Below are 17,685 nucleotides of genomic sequence, written 5' to 3' on the forward strand. Positions count from 1 at the left end.
CATATCCATATAGAAATAAAATCACAACATGGTACGTGCATTTAACAACAGCCACTTCGATTAGAATTTAATATAAATTATATCTGAAAAAACAAATCATGAGGTATTTGCTTTTAAAAAATTGGTTCGTATTTTTTATGCGGTTCCCATATATTTAACTCCTTATGTTTAAAATCTTTGAATAGTTTAGTAAAGAATTTTTTAAGCTCATTTTAGTTTAAATTCCTTATTGGCAACAGTGACTGACCTCCCAGTTAATTAATACTACTGGGTTTCAGTAATTGTGGGTAGAAACCTTAACCTCTGATATAGTAATTACAGCAACAGCTAACGATGTGGGCGGGCTGCTACAAACATAAACAACGCATCGATGAAAAGACGACGTTCAAACTAGTTATGTAATTTTCATAACTGAATAGGCACTTCGTGTTACATAAAATGGTATTTGTTTTTTTATTAAGACTGAGTCGACCTCTATTGGCAGCCTCAATAGAGGATTCTGTTTTCTTATAAACCAATTCATTTATGTATAATTCAGCATATTAGTGTTATGTTCCTTTGGGTATAGTTTTATATTACTTACTTTTGACTTCATCACATAAACGGAAAATGGGTGGCCAATTTGCCGTTTAGGTGGTAAAGCAAAAAATAAGCAAAATAAAACTATGAGACAAATACCAAAAGTTGGGGAATCAGTAAGACTACAGCATAAATATACTAGATTATACAGAAATGAATTGGTTTATTAGAAATCACAATCCCCCTGATGAGGGCGCCACTGAATGGTCGTCTCTAAACGTTGGTGATAAGTAAGTGACCCCGCTTGCACTAAGGTGCGCACTCTAGCATTAGAGACCATGCCGCTCCTTAAGTCAGACTAACCTAGCCGCCGCCATCAAAGTTTCACTCTGATTTTAATGCGACATGCTGAAATAACATAAAACTGATATGGACATGCAAGTAACATATTAGTTTTCGTTGCTAGAAATTGTAATAGTTACCCAAATAGAAAATAGAGCGAGTAGTGAACGTTTGACATACAAACCATCTTCTTACGATTCTTATGTTATTTCAGAATTAAATATATTGATAGGACCAGCCACCACGTACGAGTAAAGAATTTTTGTTTAAAATGTTGTATTTACTCCAGTGATTGACTAACTAGTCAATTAAGCATGACAACTATAATCAGTTTTGTACAACATACGACATTTAGGAAGAGAAATACGGCTTTAATAGTTAGAACTGGTAGTAGGCTTTTATCGAAACATCCTAATGGAATTAAGGTGGTTCGACTAGGTTACCCAAAGCTTAAACCTCACTAGATGGCGCCACAATTGCAAATTTTGAGTTTTAATTTTTTTGTGGAGTAGTGTTGGTATTTCTATACTGTAAATCATGTTTAGCGCACTCTTTAAATAAATATTGAATTATTAAAACAAACATTGAACACTTCATTGTACAAAAACTACCCCTTAATGTCGACAGAATGTTTCTTGACTCTATTTCTAAGTATCACTCACACATTCAAACAGTCTTACTGGGATCCTTGTAGTAGACAATTTGGCACAGCGAGAGTAGGCTTCAATAGCGTTGCGGTATGTACGTGGAAATACATGCAAGAGGATGTGGGTTCGAGACTCATTTTTTTTTTTTTGTTATCAGTATTATCAAGTACCTATTATTAATAAATTATTTTATGAGAAATATGAGCGTTTTTCCATAAAAATATTAAAAATCTGATTCTCACACATCATGATATTTTTGGGTTCTTCCAACTCGGAATCACTAGCATAATCAATCCTCGTGCTATAAAAACCCGAAAATTTGTATTGAAATTTTAGTTTTACACTGAAATTTCTTTCACACTAAAATGTGACGTAATGGTATGGATATTTTAGGATATCTTTTTTTAATGCTAGGGTGGAGAAGATTCTAAGTAGAATGAACCTAAGAAAGTCCAAATTTGTAAGTCAGATTTTCCGGTATTTTTTTCAAAAAAAAAACGCTGTTTAGTTCTAAAATTAAAGCAATCCCTTACTGCCCAGCCTTTAAAAAGTAGGTATTATTTTACAGTAGAATTAAAACATTTTTTTACGATACATTTAATTAAATTACAGTGAGTTACAAAATTGCATGGCGTTCTATTTATAACCATTATAAAAAGAAATGAGATATTTACCATTTTTGTTTATATTATTGATTTCCCGATATTTTGACACAACTAGAAGTTTCACACAATGCCTAGAGATAGAAAATTATTTATTTATTTTATTTATTGTCAATTTCATTCAACGGATCACATCATATCCAATTTTTGTGTTTATGTATTGCATTGTTTTCTACCTAGTTGGTTATTAAATTCTGTTACTGCAATAATCTTTATCTACATAAAATATACCAACGAAAGTTTAATAAAGTATATATTAAAATGAAGTACACAAAATCAGGAATTACATATGACAATATCATTCAAAATCGCCTCCTCTGGCTTTGACACAGGCCCTCAAACGACGAGGCCAGTCATCAATAGCGGCAAGCACGATTGTCATGTCTAATTCCGTCACTGTCTTAACTATGGCCCGCTTGAGGGAGTTAAGATTTGTGTGGGGTTTAGCACAGGCTTTCTCCTCAATAACCTGCTATATGGCATAATCCAGGGGGTTAAGGTCCGGGCTGGAGGACGGCCAGTCTTCGTGGGCAATAAAGTCAACTTTGTTCCTTCGAAACCAGGCTTGAGTTGTTTTTGCCTTATGTGCAGGAGCTGAGTCCTGTTCAAAGATCCATGGCTGGTTTTGAAATAGGGTGTAGCTTAAGGGCTTCACTATTGGTTCGAGAACGGTTTCCAGTTTCCGGTTTTCACACCTTTTTCACAGAAATGAATCTGTGTTAGCCCTGAGTATGACACACCCAAAATCATGTTTGGCGGGTGCCCACATTTGTGCAACGCAATAGGGTTGTTTCCATCTACAAATCTTAGGGCATAATTGTATCCCAATAAATTCTTTTGGATTATAAGAACATGTTAAACTACTTTTAGGGGACCTGTAATGACCATATTTTTGTAAATATTGAATTTAAAATATCTTTTGGCACAGGTCACGTGACCAAACTCGAAACGTCATTGAAGATTCTGATGACGTCATAACTCTCGGATTGACACTGTTGACAGTTAGGCGATTAACAAGAAATGACAAATATCAGTTGACAGTTCGTATCTTCTACGTGTGTATGTAGTTATGTGTCAAATCATAATCTGTGACGTCACACAATTTTCAAAGAGCGTTTTGGGCGCGAAAGCATCTGTCAAAATATATTTTGTTAATTTAACATATTTAAAGCCGTTTTTAGTATAAAAGCTGAATTTTAAGGCAACTTTTAGTTAATATAGAAAGTAATACAAGCGTTTCAAAAAATTGGAATACGATTCTCTTTTAGGCCCCAATTCATTATAGATACGACGAGATAAGCGTTATGTGTGGTATATAATTATAGCTCACAAATCCACCACATTATGTCATTTTTTATTTTATCGGTAGCATTTGTTTTAACGGAAATAAAGAGGTTGCAAATCGAGTAACAGAACTTCAGAACAGATATCATTTGATATTTACCAGTCGCTTTTAGGTGAAGGAAAACATCGTGAGGAAACTGGACTAATCCCAACAAGGCTTAGTTTTACCCTCTGGGTTGGAGGGTCAGATGTCAGTGGCTTTCGTAAAAACTAGTGCCTACGCCAAATCTTGGGATTAGTTGTCAAAGCGGACCCCAGGCTCCATTGAGCCGTGGCAATATACTGGGACAACGCTAGGAACAAAGAAAGAAATCGAGTAACAGAACTTAGTAACCAACTAGGTATAATAGTTATGATGTAAATGTCCATATCATGTTGGAGTCATATATTAGCCAACTAATTATTCAAGATCAATACACGTAGCTTCCTTAGGTATTCGCCTAAGTACCTACAATCTCGGGCAAAATTGAGTTTTATAAAAGTGAACTAGTTTCTAGGTCATATTTTCTATGAATTGGTCATATTTGTAGACTCCAATTACAGTTACACTTTTCCTGGTTTTTCGCGGACCAGAATATCGATGATTTTTGTAACTTGATTTAGATGTTGCTATCATTTTCAATCCAAAAACACATAAAATCACAATTCAGAACATGCGGCAGCGTTGTTTTCTATCAAGTACCTCAAGCACCAGGGCGGCTACCGGGAAAATCGAAATTCGTCAATTTCGGGCATTTTTCTCTGTCACTCTAATTACGTCTTAGTGAGAGTAAAAGAGAAAGATCCCCGCAATTTGCGAATTTAGGTTTTAGCGGTAGGCCCCCAGGTCCTGTCAAGTTTTAGCAGTGTTGCCAGGTGAGCGGAAGAGAATTATCGTACTTGAGTGTCAATATTATTGTACCGTTGAAAAAAATATCGTACGCCAATCAAAAAGGCAGCCCCTAAAAATATCTAGCAAAATAAGCTTAAATTTCCAATTAATAATAATAAAAAAACAATTTTTGTCTAAATTGCCCAAAAAATCTGTTTATGTTTGTGTATTTTTGGGATAGACTCAAACGGTATACAGGAAATTGAGACATTTTAAACTTTAAACTTACACCAAGGAGCCGAACACCCAAAAGATACTAATTTTAGCCTATTTCTGAGAGAAAGTGTCATATTTTGCTTCAAATTACTAGACTTTTAAGGTGGCATGATGGCATCATCCAAGGGCTGAAATTATAGTACTTTAGTGTACGATAATGCTCTTTGGAACATTACGTCATACCGGGGCCCAAATTATCGTACATGTACGACAATTATCGTACGCCTGGTCACACTGAGTGTCAGTGTCGACAGAGTCAGCTAAAAACGCGTCAAACATCGCAACGTCGCGCCGATGACCGTCCGAGGCATGGAGTGGCAACGCCGCAATGTATTTGTACACGACATTTGTCACACACACATGAGTAAAATTTATAAAAATATAACGTTCATTATTGCATGATTTCTGTATGAAACAAAGTTTTTCTATTAATTTAGCGCAAATGAATATTCGAAAGTAGATAGATGCGCAACTATTTATGTAATAATATTGTGTAATTAATTAATAAATAGCGATTGTTTTTTGTATGAAAATCGAACCACCTTAAGCATGACAACTATAATCAGTTTTGTACAACATACGACATTTAGGAAGAGAAATACGGCTTTAATAGTTAGAACTGGTAGTAGGCTTTTATCGAAACATCCTAATGGCCCATCTCTACCTGAGCCCCAATTAAGGCGCCGACGGTCATCGAAAAAGCATTAGCGGCACAGTAATTAAGGCGCAGCACGTACAATTTGCATGCGGTCTGGCATGTAGGTGTGTAGTAAAGACGGCTTGTCGGCGGAACAGTTAAATTCAAGTCCAATAGTCAAGGATAACATTTGTGTAATTTCGTATAATATGCATCACAAACTTATGTTTTACGTACAATCGGTACAATGCAAAAAAGAGACATACAAAAGTGACATGTCGTGGTTTAATTGGTTTAAATAAAAAAAAACATGAGGTTGTAACCTTAAATACCTTAAAAGTATAGGTTTTATTTCAGTTTTTGTGTTTAAGCTTGCTTGTTTTAATAAATAATTAAATATTAGGAATAGTTAGAGGCACCCCATTTTCTTCTAGCTAACCAACTGATAAACAAAGCAGTCAGTCACCTTAACATAATTTAAGAACACCAATTTCATTTTTGACATTTTAATTTTCATTACATCACTTAATTCCGTAAATCCGTAAAATAAAAATAAATCGCTAACACAACTGCTTATAACAAACTTCAGCGCGAAAGCAATAATAACCTCACCATTGAAGAATATTACAGACAATATCAATATCGGAGAGAGTCGGCGATAAACCTAAGCGGTCGCATCGTGGTTACGACCGTTTCAACGACTGCGATTTCATGACACACGTCCTCGTTGTTAGGGACGTTGTCCACTACAAGCCGGATTCCAAGTTTAAACTTTTCGCGAACAAATATATATAGAACAAATATATATGTAGGTACCTACGTTAAGTGCCCGAACTTAGGTTCCCACGTTGCCATACTAGCTCTAAAGAAAAGTGGATACTTATTTTAGGGAACTGACTGTCTCTACGAGCGAGACCAAGTTGAGATATTTTACAGCAGGAGCCGATTTAATCATGTTGAACCGCTACAGTAAGAATTTTAGCATGATGGTTTCTACTTTTCATTACCTATTGTAGTTTTTGAGATGGCACGAAAAAAGAAACCATAAAAATACTAATTAGATGTTACTCACTAATAATAGAGATTTAAAATTAGGAACGAACACGGTTGCGAATAAACGAAAATGTCAATCAAAGCCTAATAATAGTTATTTGTTTTACAAGGGGGCAAAGTTGATACCCGAGCAAGCGAAAGAATCCAAAATTGAACCACGAGCGTAGCGAGTGGTCCGAGAAGTGGAATATTGAGTGTTGCGTGGGTTTCAAGGCACGAGGGTTAAACAAACTTTGCCTCCGAGTGAAACACAACATTTTTCACCACACCAACGCGAGGAAAATACTAACTATGAAATACCAAAAAAAAAACAAACCAAATCAAACCCAAATGAACTTAATTAAAAATTTATCATCCAAAATCATCATTTAAAAGTTCTACCAGCTAACATAAGGAAACGACTCAAAATTTGCATCTGATTACTTTGCCCCATATGTGGATAAAATGCAACTTTCTCATTCGTTTTTGAACAATCAAGAGGGCCTTTACCAGTTCATGTGGTGAAAATAAATATGCATATTGGCGAAAGTAAACAACAGAACAAAATAATGGTACATTGAAATTGCCGTCCAGCGCTACCGCCAGTCCTCTGGGTAGATAAAGTCTCGAGCTCAGGTTGATAATATTATTAGTTTGAATTATTTAATATTAATCTGTAGCTTAGTTTCTTTTTACAAAATATATACTTCAATGAAAATCTCTCGCAATTGTAAATATGCGTCGTATCAGATGCGCCAGAAAGTCGTTTACGATTCCATGATATGAAAACGGCGGACATAATCTGTTCCATTGCAACCTCCGATACGGTCGTTTGCGATGGGCAATTCCCTCGGATTTCATCGGTCTATTATTGGTCTATTACCTAGTCCATAGCATTGGCGATTAGATGAAAGAGTGACTGTAGAACAGTAAGTTGAATTGTTAACGGATGTCTATTGCCATAGTAATCTTCAATTATATTTGAGGCTTTTGTAAAATACTAGATATGTGCCGCACTTACGTGCTACCAGTTTTCATGTATAAGTACCTACTCCTTTACTTTATGAACTCAGAGACAAGTTTGGGTTGTCAAAGTCAAAAATATGCAAAAAAAACACAGTTGTCAAATAAATCGAAAACATACAAGGTGCTCACAAATACCTGGGCATGATGACTGGACATCATGAGTTTCCAAAAAGTAAAAGCCATGGCGTTATTATCTTATTATAAAGGGGTTACAGTGCATGAGCAGATATTTTGAGGATTCTGTATATATAGTTTTGGAAAAAAATGTACTGTTATATCCTAGACAAGTAACGGGAAAGTTAGTATTTAAAAATACCTTGACTAGGATATCATATCAGTATCCATTTTCATCGACATACCTGGAAACAAACAAAATAGGAAATTACTTAGTGTTCTATGGCGTTACAACAACACATTCTGCCCAATTTACTAGTAGCAATAACCGAAATTATCATACGCCATAAAATTTATGAATTGTCACTTAACAGTGTAGTGATATAGACGATGGTAGCTTAATAATAATAGAATAAATCTTTAATAAAACGACTTTAACAAGAATAAAATAAAATATCATCTCCTATATGCGCTAGCAATTGGTACGCTTGAAGTATTTTGAGGGAACAAACATAGATAGGTACAATAAAAAAACACGATGGAATCGATAACCGACTCTTTTTTTGAAGTCGGTAAAAACAGAAGTGTTATACACTGTAAGTGTTATACAGTTAATAGACAAGTCACTTATGTCGATATCATTCAAATAAAACAAAGTAAACATCACGTATGTTATTCTTAATATAAAATAATGAATATACCAAAATACGTTTTTAAAGAAGGCCTATTCATCGCGGCAACGACCTAAAATATATCTAAAAGATAAAGAAACGGAACTGAAAAAACTTGGCAGTGACTTTATCGCACTTTATATAGCATTAAATTCTAGTTAACAGTTTTAACTCGCACATAAACACAGGCGCTTGGTCCGTTCACAGCTGGAACAGTCTAAATATTACCACCAGTTTGCTGATTACACTATCGTATCTAACTATACTATATTATACATATAGAACATGTATGTTTCGATAACCACGAAACATCTCGTTAAAAACCATTTTATAGGTAGGTACCATCATAACCAGTTTAGTAACCATTCATTAGACAGAGTTAGAAAATATTCCAAAACTAGGTGAAAAATTGCAAATATTCTAAAGACATTATATTTAGTATTGTAAATATTGCACAGTTTTGTTATGTTAACAGCACTAACCATCTGTTTGTTACCTTTAAATAATCATGTGTCACAAGTGTAGTGTAGTTACTTTATTAGTTAGAGAATGTTGAAGTTCATATGGTAGATGCTGAGGGTATTCTAAGACGAAGACAAGCCAGGTGGGTCATTAATCTATTGCCAGAAAAAAATATAATAGATATTCAATTCGTATATACAAATGGTATTCCCAAATTGTACCCGAACCAAATCATAGGAATATTTGACCAAAAATAATATATATATTAATATTGATTAATGTAAAAAGATGGTCATTACGTGTAAAAGATGGTAGCTTAGTAGTAAATGCCTTATTTTCAAAAAAATCGGGGGAAAATCAAGGACCACTGAGTTATAAACAAGAATATTTACTGTAGTTATTTATTGAACAAAGCTATCGGGAATGATTACTATGGGTACTCGTATTCTAAAATATGCATTTTAAGAAGTGTCAAAAATTTATGTAGAACAAAACGTAGATGGCAAAGGTAACAAAATCTGAAAACAGAGAAATGAAGTTTTGTATTAATACTCGCAGTTGAGACTCATATTAAGCATGCATCAACTTACAATAATATATTGGTTTCATTACAGCTATTGTGGCAACCTGGCCCTGTGGTTGGCGCGCGGCCACGAGGCGGCAGTCGCATCTGCACCCTCGCTAATTTACTGCGCGATGTTGAGGGCCAATAACGCCTGCTGGGGCCGGTTGGACAATAGTGTCCTGTACAAACAAATACTTTCATGGTATTACCCCGGTTTCTTAGGAGTATACGTATGCTTGTGGCCTTATTTATAAACGTTTGTCAATTATATTTCACAACTTCATTATATGCGATCTATTGTTTACATAATGTAGATACGCCCCCAAGCATCTTGCACGATTTTTAAAGTTTTTTTGTCAAACCATTGATGATCGTTTGTCCCTATTCGTCACTTAGACATTTTTGTTTGTTCAATACTAATAGAGTAATTGACATCAGTCACCATTAAATTCCACGATTAATAACTGTTCATAGCATCCGTGTAATAATCAATTCCTGGGCAACCAACCACGGAATGGATTACCGATAGACTGTCAAGCTATTAGCCAGATAATCGATTATAATAGAAATACATTAACTGTTAAGTAGTCTAGACAATCAGTGACAGAATATTTGTCTCGGTTACGAAGTTTAATGAAGTTTATGGTTGCTCATGTTTTACAAGCTTTTATTTAAATTGCAATAGTTGTAAGTATATATACTTGTTAGAGTCATATCTTGCAAGCTAAATTAGACCCACTTTCCATTTATCGCTTGAGCTGAAAAATCACATAAGTATGTAGGTTGGGTGATAATGCAATACGAGGGTTATGATACCATCGAGCTGATCTGATATGGACACAAGAGGTAGCCATATGAACTCTGTCATAAAACAACGGAACCTAATTGTGTTCGGATTTGTAGGATTGTTTCGATGACTACCTATTAGTTGGCTGTTGGAAGAAAAGTACAGTCAGCGTAAAAGCTTTCATCAATCATGATTTTTTTGACAAAAACTTATTTAATGTTCAATCCATGAAGCTTAAACTAAGTATGTAAACAGGAGAAAAACTTGAGGCGTAAAATTTGAGATTAAAAGGTTAGATTGGTAAGTTTCTTAAAAAAGGACAATATATGTACCTATAGGTACCTTAATGTCTAAAATCAAGGGATTTAGAGACCAAATATCAAGCATAAATTAATAAACCCCGCTTTAATGTCTGTTTTTAATCTTCTGTGTTCAATGCTTGCGTAAAAAAACATCTGATAGACAATTTATTTACCCAAGAATTTAGCGGCAATAATTGAGTCAGAATGAATGATGTAAAGGGGTTATAAGTGTGGCGAGCACTGCACACAGTGTTTATTTCCTTCAGACTGTAATCTGTGCTTTCTATAATCTTGTGCCTGTGCTTCTTCATGCTTGTAACTGTGCTTAAACTATTCAATTATACATAGTGTGTCGACAACTGACTTATTATTGAAACGACCGGTAGGCACCCTATATAGGAAGGAGTGAGTGAGTGACGAGGACTGGTTTCACTGGTCATTTACATGAAATAAAATCTGCCTAGTTGACGAGTTCCTGAAGTAGATAAAACTAGGAGACGGAACCCTCAAAACAGCGCAATGAAAAGCAAATCAGCCATCTATCAAAACCGGCGCGAACAAAAACTGGGCCCGTGAATAATATCGCTCGGAATTAAATCCGGCGCCATAACGCACATGCGGTGCGACTTCTTATATCTGAGATAGTTGTTTTACAGACTTAGCCCTTTACAGAAACATCTTTTTTTACCTACAGATTGTACATGTTGCAGAAAAGTTACAAAAATATGAAAAAAAAATCGGGAATTTCAGGAACATTTCACACAAAACAACGAAAAATTTCATTTAGTAATGGAAAATTGAAATTCCTATACAATAATATGAAAAGAATACTTTTTTTTCATACGGAAATTTCTGAAATTTTCCTGCGGCACATCAGTATCAGCACATCACCTATTACTAGTAATAGTTATTATTTACTAATAATAGCTTTTGCTAGATATTAAATAGGAACAGCGAGCGAGCGACTTCGTACGTTTTATAATTATCATAGAAATGTTTACCTATCAAATGAGGTCAAAAGGAAAAACCGGTGAATATTATCTGAAGCTCTGTTGTCACTTTATAATCAAAGTAGACGAGGTCAATAGGTTACATAAAACCAAATCAGTCTGTTATGAACCACTTCAATGCTACGAAATAATCGCAATAAAAGACTGTGTTTTGAAATAATAAAAATGCAGGAATCGAGAAGCCTTGGAAATAATTTTAAAGACATGGTCGTGTACTCGCATGTTACTCAAAACAATAAGCCCCAATTTAATATGATAAATTAGGACGATTTTTGATCAGAGAGTGTCGAGAGCTGGCGGTTTTGCGGCTATGTCCCTAACAGCGCAGAGTGACATATTCCATCGCAGGCATCGCAGCCATAAGGGCATTTTCGCGGCCGCATTTGTATTATACTCGTATATTATGTATGCTAGTATCTATGAGCTTCTAGTCGCCTGAAAGTAAAGACATTTCATTTCATTTTCATAAGAATATTCAGTATTCAAGTTGCCAGGCCCCCCGGGCGCACTGCAGCGGCCTCGGTGGAACGTGTACAAATTGTACTACTGCAGGTTGCGCACGTGGCGTACAGAGTACACAGCAACAGAGGCATTTTATTTGAATACAATTTCCATGAAGATTATAAGTAAAATACTTTAATGCGCAAAACGTGTATATACCTCAATTATAATGAAAGGCGAACAGGAGGCATATTCTGATTGTTATAACAAGTTATGAATTTGATCTAGATTTGTTGTGGATGTGATTATGATCCGACAGTTTCAAAAATGATATTTCTTCACAAATGAGACATGAAAAATAATATCCATAACAAATCCAGATCAAATTGAAAACGTGTTATTACAATCAGAATGCGCCTCCTTATCCCTTTCAGTGATCTACTTCCAGCTAACCTTTACGTAACTGAGAAAAAAAAGGTAGATTAACTAAAGATTTGTATAGTCATAACGACAAAACGTGAAGGGGCCCACTGATTAACAGTCCGCCGGACGGTATCGGCCTGTCAGAACAAAAAGTTGACAGTTTCGAACAGCTGACGGCCCGATACCGCCCGGCGGACAGTTCATCAGTGGGCCCTTTTAAGGAAGGTAAGGTGTAAGAAGTAAGCCTATTGAGTGGCAGCGTAATGTTTTGAAATGGCAATGTTGCCGATAATAGCGAGACAAGCTATTTTAATAACAAAACTTCCGTGAGTCAGAGACGTATTAAATATGTTAAAACGGATCACTCACGTATTTTAAACCAGACAAGCTATTCTACTCCCTTCGGTCGTGTTTTAATTTATCACCACTCGTTGCGAATTTCCCATTTTCTGCACTTGTATCGTAAATAACTATTGTAATCTGCCTCTCTATTATTCTTGTAATTTTGAGCGATAAAGATCAGTTAAGCTCGTAGTTTGCCTGAAACCATCAGAAATAAAAATAAAACGTCCAAATTAAAAGCACTGTAAAATAACATTTTCATTCATCGTAATAATTAATTGCTACAACATATAGGATATATTTTGCTCTGTGTACTATTTTAGCTAACTAGAGACTTAGGATCCCACATCGTTGAATATTGTGGGGATATGCTCACATCATATGATCAAAACTCGAGAATTATTTGTTTAATAAAATACATGGTAGTATTTTATTGAATAAATAATTCTCGAGTTTTGATTTTAACTGCTGGCCCTCAAAGTGCCTCTGCTCCCGCATACTCTGTGTGTAATCTCGATAGAGTAATGCGTCAGCCGGACACGGCCCATATAAATCAATCGCCCTAATAGTTGCCGACTACTGCTAATATTTTTATCTGTATCCATATTACGAGGTTCTAATTCCCTGATGGACCGATACGACAAGATTTATTGTTGTGAAGGACCAATACCCACATGTTTTTAAGCATAGCTAGAAAAGTTTAACCTAGGTATATTTTAAGCTTAGAAAAATAACGTAATCTGGCTCAGTTAAAGTGATCATAATGATACATACTTAGAGTTTCGAATGTATCGAGTGTTTCTTGTAACACTAGCAAATAATTAAATGTTTGTAAACTCAAACGATAAAAAGTTGTTTAACAACTTTAAAAAATGATGAAGTCTTTAGACTTTCTATTTTTCATACAAATTAATTATTATATTCAATGTACGCTATCATCATTATAATTGACGTCGCTAGTCACGCTTTTGCAACACATTGCAAAATTTGCAACACATTGCGTCTTAGAATAAACTTCAAAGTGTACTAAAAATCAAAACCTGACTTATTTTTAAAAGTCGCTGAACAAATGTTGGTCAGTTCGAGGAGTACAGTCTACAGTTTAATTTATTGCTTCTATTATAGGCCACACCCGGTATAATAAGTTCTTCTTACAGTTGCTCAATGAAACACGTTCCATAAGTCTTACCTCCTTCAAACATAATTAAATAATACCTAATTCAATATAGTCACTTATTACATTTCAGCGACTCGAATTATTCAAAATTACATTCCAAACTGCTATTTCGCATTAAGATTACAATTACAATATTGGCCCTACAGCCAGAGCTATTAATCGCAAAGACTACAATCCCATAACCAGTTTAATATGACCTATGGTCACGCGTAATTGTTGAGAGGTTTTAGATTAAGTTATTCTAGACTAGCTTAGAGTATAGACGAAAATGCTTGGAGAATAGACCCCAAGGAGCCAATTGTATGCAAATCCAGAGTCGCCCGCTGTTGACAATCGTTAAAACTTTATAAATGGTCCTGAAAGACGTTCGAGGAAATTCCCTCTGCTTAATTACGAGTTTCCACTTTCAAATCGATTATTTCTACAACGGCTCAATTTTGTGACGAGCGCGTGAAAATTGCAGGCGTTTTTTGATCGTTTAATATAAAACGAGCAGTTAGCAGTACCGAAATAAACATAAACTGAGCAAATAAAATACAGTAATTTGGATGTAGTTTTCCAAACAACATGACCTGTTTTCTTAACTTTGAGTATTATTATATTTGAGTTATTTGCCTTAAAAATTTATTTTTAATTTATTTGAATAACAATCCTGATTGGGCAACCGAAAGAATCCAAGACAGGCGTAGCGAATACTAGTGCTATAAGATAAAATGATCAGAATACCATCTTTATTTTTTTAAACAATTCCAAAGGTAGAATAAATCAATATTTAGGCTCCAACTACTAGTACCAAGCACAAAAAACAGGAAGAGCAATGTTTTTTGTCCTCAGTCGGTTAAAGAAATTATATACACTTCCACTTCACACTCAATTAAATAGTTATTAATTTAGGTTCTACTTATAACTAGCAAACGTCGTATAACTAATCTGACTACGAATTGACTACGGGGATCAAAGCGTCGCGGCGGCCATAACATTAGGTACGCAATTTCTAATTAACCTGTTTAATAACCAAGCTATATTTAATAATTAAAGTAATTTACGAGTGGTTCGGCTCCTTTGATGATAATCGTATGAGTGTCAAGACGCAAGTGGAAATATGAATCATAGTACCTACCTACATGCATGCATGTATTAGTCTATCTTTTATACATTATGTAATAAGTAGTAGTATTTAACTATTTATATATTTTTAATATTACTTTACTTCACGTTTAAATATTTCCTTATTATTTGTTATTAATTTTTCCTGCACCAACATACACAAATGTCTCTGTTCGACCCAATGATTGGCTGGTAGAGAATGCCTTTTGGCATTAAGTTTTTCTTTATTTGTGTAATCAAGTTTAAATAAATAAATGCCATGTGACGCACCAATATAATCCGCAGTATAAAATATTATATAGCTACTATATTATAAAAACAATCTGGAGACCATAAAACACAATTTGACGAGAAAGTTAATTTTCTGTCTGGGTCAAAATTAGTTTCGCTGTCTTGTGTTTTGTCCCCACAAAATGTGACGGAGTGTAGCTTTTTGTATCAGATTTACTATCTTATTATATCTCAAATTATAAATTACAACCCACAGCTAGATTTTTTTATTTATTTGATGGAAGACACAAATACAAGCCTGGTAGCGTGGTCAGAAACAAGACAACGAAAAGAATTTTGACCCCATTATCTATATTTTTACATCCTTATCAGGCATTTAGCCATAACTATGAGAAGAATTGATAATTCACATGATGAAGAGATTAGGAATACCAAAAATATCCCCAAGCATTGTTAGCAATAATGACGTCTCTGTGTTCCCATTTGTTCTTTACGATTCCGAGATAAGAAAGTATGTAACAATACGGATTAGTTTAGCTTTTTCCCTCTTCGTAATATGACATAATTATTGCATGGCATTCATTCCACGAGGGTCACACAGAGATAAAGGTTCTAATTTGTCTTTACTATACCCGTAAATTGGGACACTCTGGTGAAACAAATAGCTACTATGTTGATTCTAGCCAAAACTATGTTATGGTCGATTAAGCCACTGTTATTCACAACCTGAAAAAAACCACTCACCTTTTCGCTCAGCATGTGGTGCACTCTGGTGGCCTGGTGCCGGCTCCGGTGGAGCTCCAGCTGCAGTTCCAGACATCGCTCCTGCCAGTTCACGGATCCCAGCTCTGTGTCCAGCTCGAAATCGAGCGGGTCCACACGGGACTGACCCACGGGTCTAGAACAAACAAACGAGTTTTTTGTAACACATCAACTGTTAGGTAAATACTGCTTTACAGTACATATGGTGCTACTTTCCCGCAGTAAGCACTTTTCATGCCTACGTCGGAAATTAAAAGGGCCATATATATTGTAAAGCGTTATACAATACACGGGCGAACAGGCAATTCGCAACTCATTTCGATTCAAAAATCTCCCTTCGTTTGTGTTTTAATTTATCGCTTTCATTGCGAATTTCCTACTTTCCACACTTGTATCGTAAATAACAAATTATGTCTCATGGATTTAAATTTCAATTATATTCGCTACTGGCAAGATACAAAATACATAGATATGATTTCTTATTTATTTTGAACATTTCACGAGTACGAAACTTTCTTATTAATTTATCAATTCGAGTAAAACAATCTGCAAAAGATAAGTATGCTTAAAGGTGTTATATTATTTATACCTTCCCATTTTTAGTTCCAATAATATGTAAGTACGGATGTGAAAATGTGTTTTATCCACTAGAACACGGACTGAGAAGTTCATATATTATATTACATCACATATAATACATACAATATAAAAATACAATGAGGTCTAACGGACCTTTATCAAACCGATCATAGCTTTCCACAATGTAAATAATATAATATAAGGTTTATCATTTCTGCTCAATTTAATTCCTATTATATGTATGTGACTTTTTTTGGTTTAAGTATGTTATGTCTATTTAATATCAACGGTGACGTTTGTGTCAACCACTTGTCAACGCTGAACCGGAAGTAGGTGACTTACACCTTCGAGACGTCAATACGAGCCAAAACTATTTATACATTCATTCTTTCACGCGTCAGTTTTCGTTCTATGAATAGAAACAAACAAATATTTAACCAATATTTTTGCTACTGTACCATTTATCAAATTACAAAGAAAATATTTTTTTTTTAATGTTATGTTTCGATTTTCATTGGGTGTGATTCACAGAAATATACGTTCAAAACACATGTACAGTTACAATTGGTGGCCAACATAAGTATGCATCCACTTTTGTAAATGTATGAAATAAACAAAAGTATTTTTTTTTTAATTTATTTAGAAACCAAACAGTCGTATAAACATATCAACAATGCAATACAAACGATGTACCACAACAAAAGGAAAATACAACAAAAAGACCTGGAGGTTCATAAATTATAAATTATGTTAACTGATATAAATATAGTTATATAGCTACTTAATGCAAATTTTTGAATCTGATAGAAAAAATAACTGATATCTGTACTTATATATTAAAACAACTTACTATATTAGTATTTGTTAATAAATGAATAAAAATGACGATGAGTGTTTAAAATGTTATCATTACATTAGGTACATTCATTCATTCAGTTTCACTTTTTTAAAGGCACGTATACATTAAGGTCGTTTCAGACACATCCCAATTTAAGATTGTCTATGATGGTTTTAGAATTTTTCCGATTAAAATTTAAATGGCGCCAATTCCAGTCATAACCTACATTTATTGTGTTTGACTTTCCTCATAGTCGAAACGAAGAGTGTCATTCGGGTAAAAGTAACCATCTCACCCTCAAACTACTGGCGCTCTAATTGGGTGATATGGTTCACTTTCCACCTTTGATTAACAATCTACTATTATTTTATTTGTATGGCATTTTATACACAAATCTATAAAATGATAAATAAATGCTATAGGACAGTCACACGTGACTCAAATGTTCTCAAGGCCAAAACTAACTACGATTAACGTTTATATGTGTACATATTTGAATTGATTTCTAAAATAATATTAATAAAACAAACACTGCAATAAACCAGACGTCGATAGTTAACGCGCCGAATAAAATCTGC

At 34.6% G+C, this 17,685-nt stretch overlaps 1 protein-coding gene across 9 annotated transcripts in view; it reads right to left on the minus strand.

Annotated features, from left to right (window-relative positions):
- The window catches only part of LOC133525828 (uncharacterized protein CG43867), a 515,679-nt gene that overhangs the window by 355,257 nt on the left and 142,737 nt on the right, over positions 1 to 17,685 (minus strand). For all 9 annotated transcript variants that reach the window (XM_061862228.1, XM_061862221.1, XM_061862222.1 and 6 more), the window contains exon 4: positions 15,673 to 15,826. In XM_061862228.1, coding sequence (XP_061718212.1) covers positions 15,673 to 15,826 — 154 coding nt within the window. The remainder of the gene's footprint in view (positions 1 to 15,672; positions 15,827 to 17,685) is intronic.

Source organism: Cydia pomonella, chromosome 15 (assembly GCF_033807575.1).
Source record: "Cydia pomonella isolate Wapato2018A chromosome 15, ilCydPomo1, whole genome shotgun sequence".
In the NCBI taxonomy this organism is placed as follows: domain Eukaryota; kingdom Metazoa; phylum Arthropoda; class Insecta; order Lepidoptera; family Tortricidae; genus Cydia; species Cydia pomonella.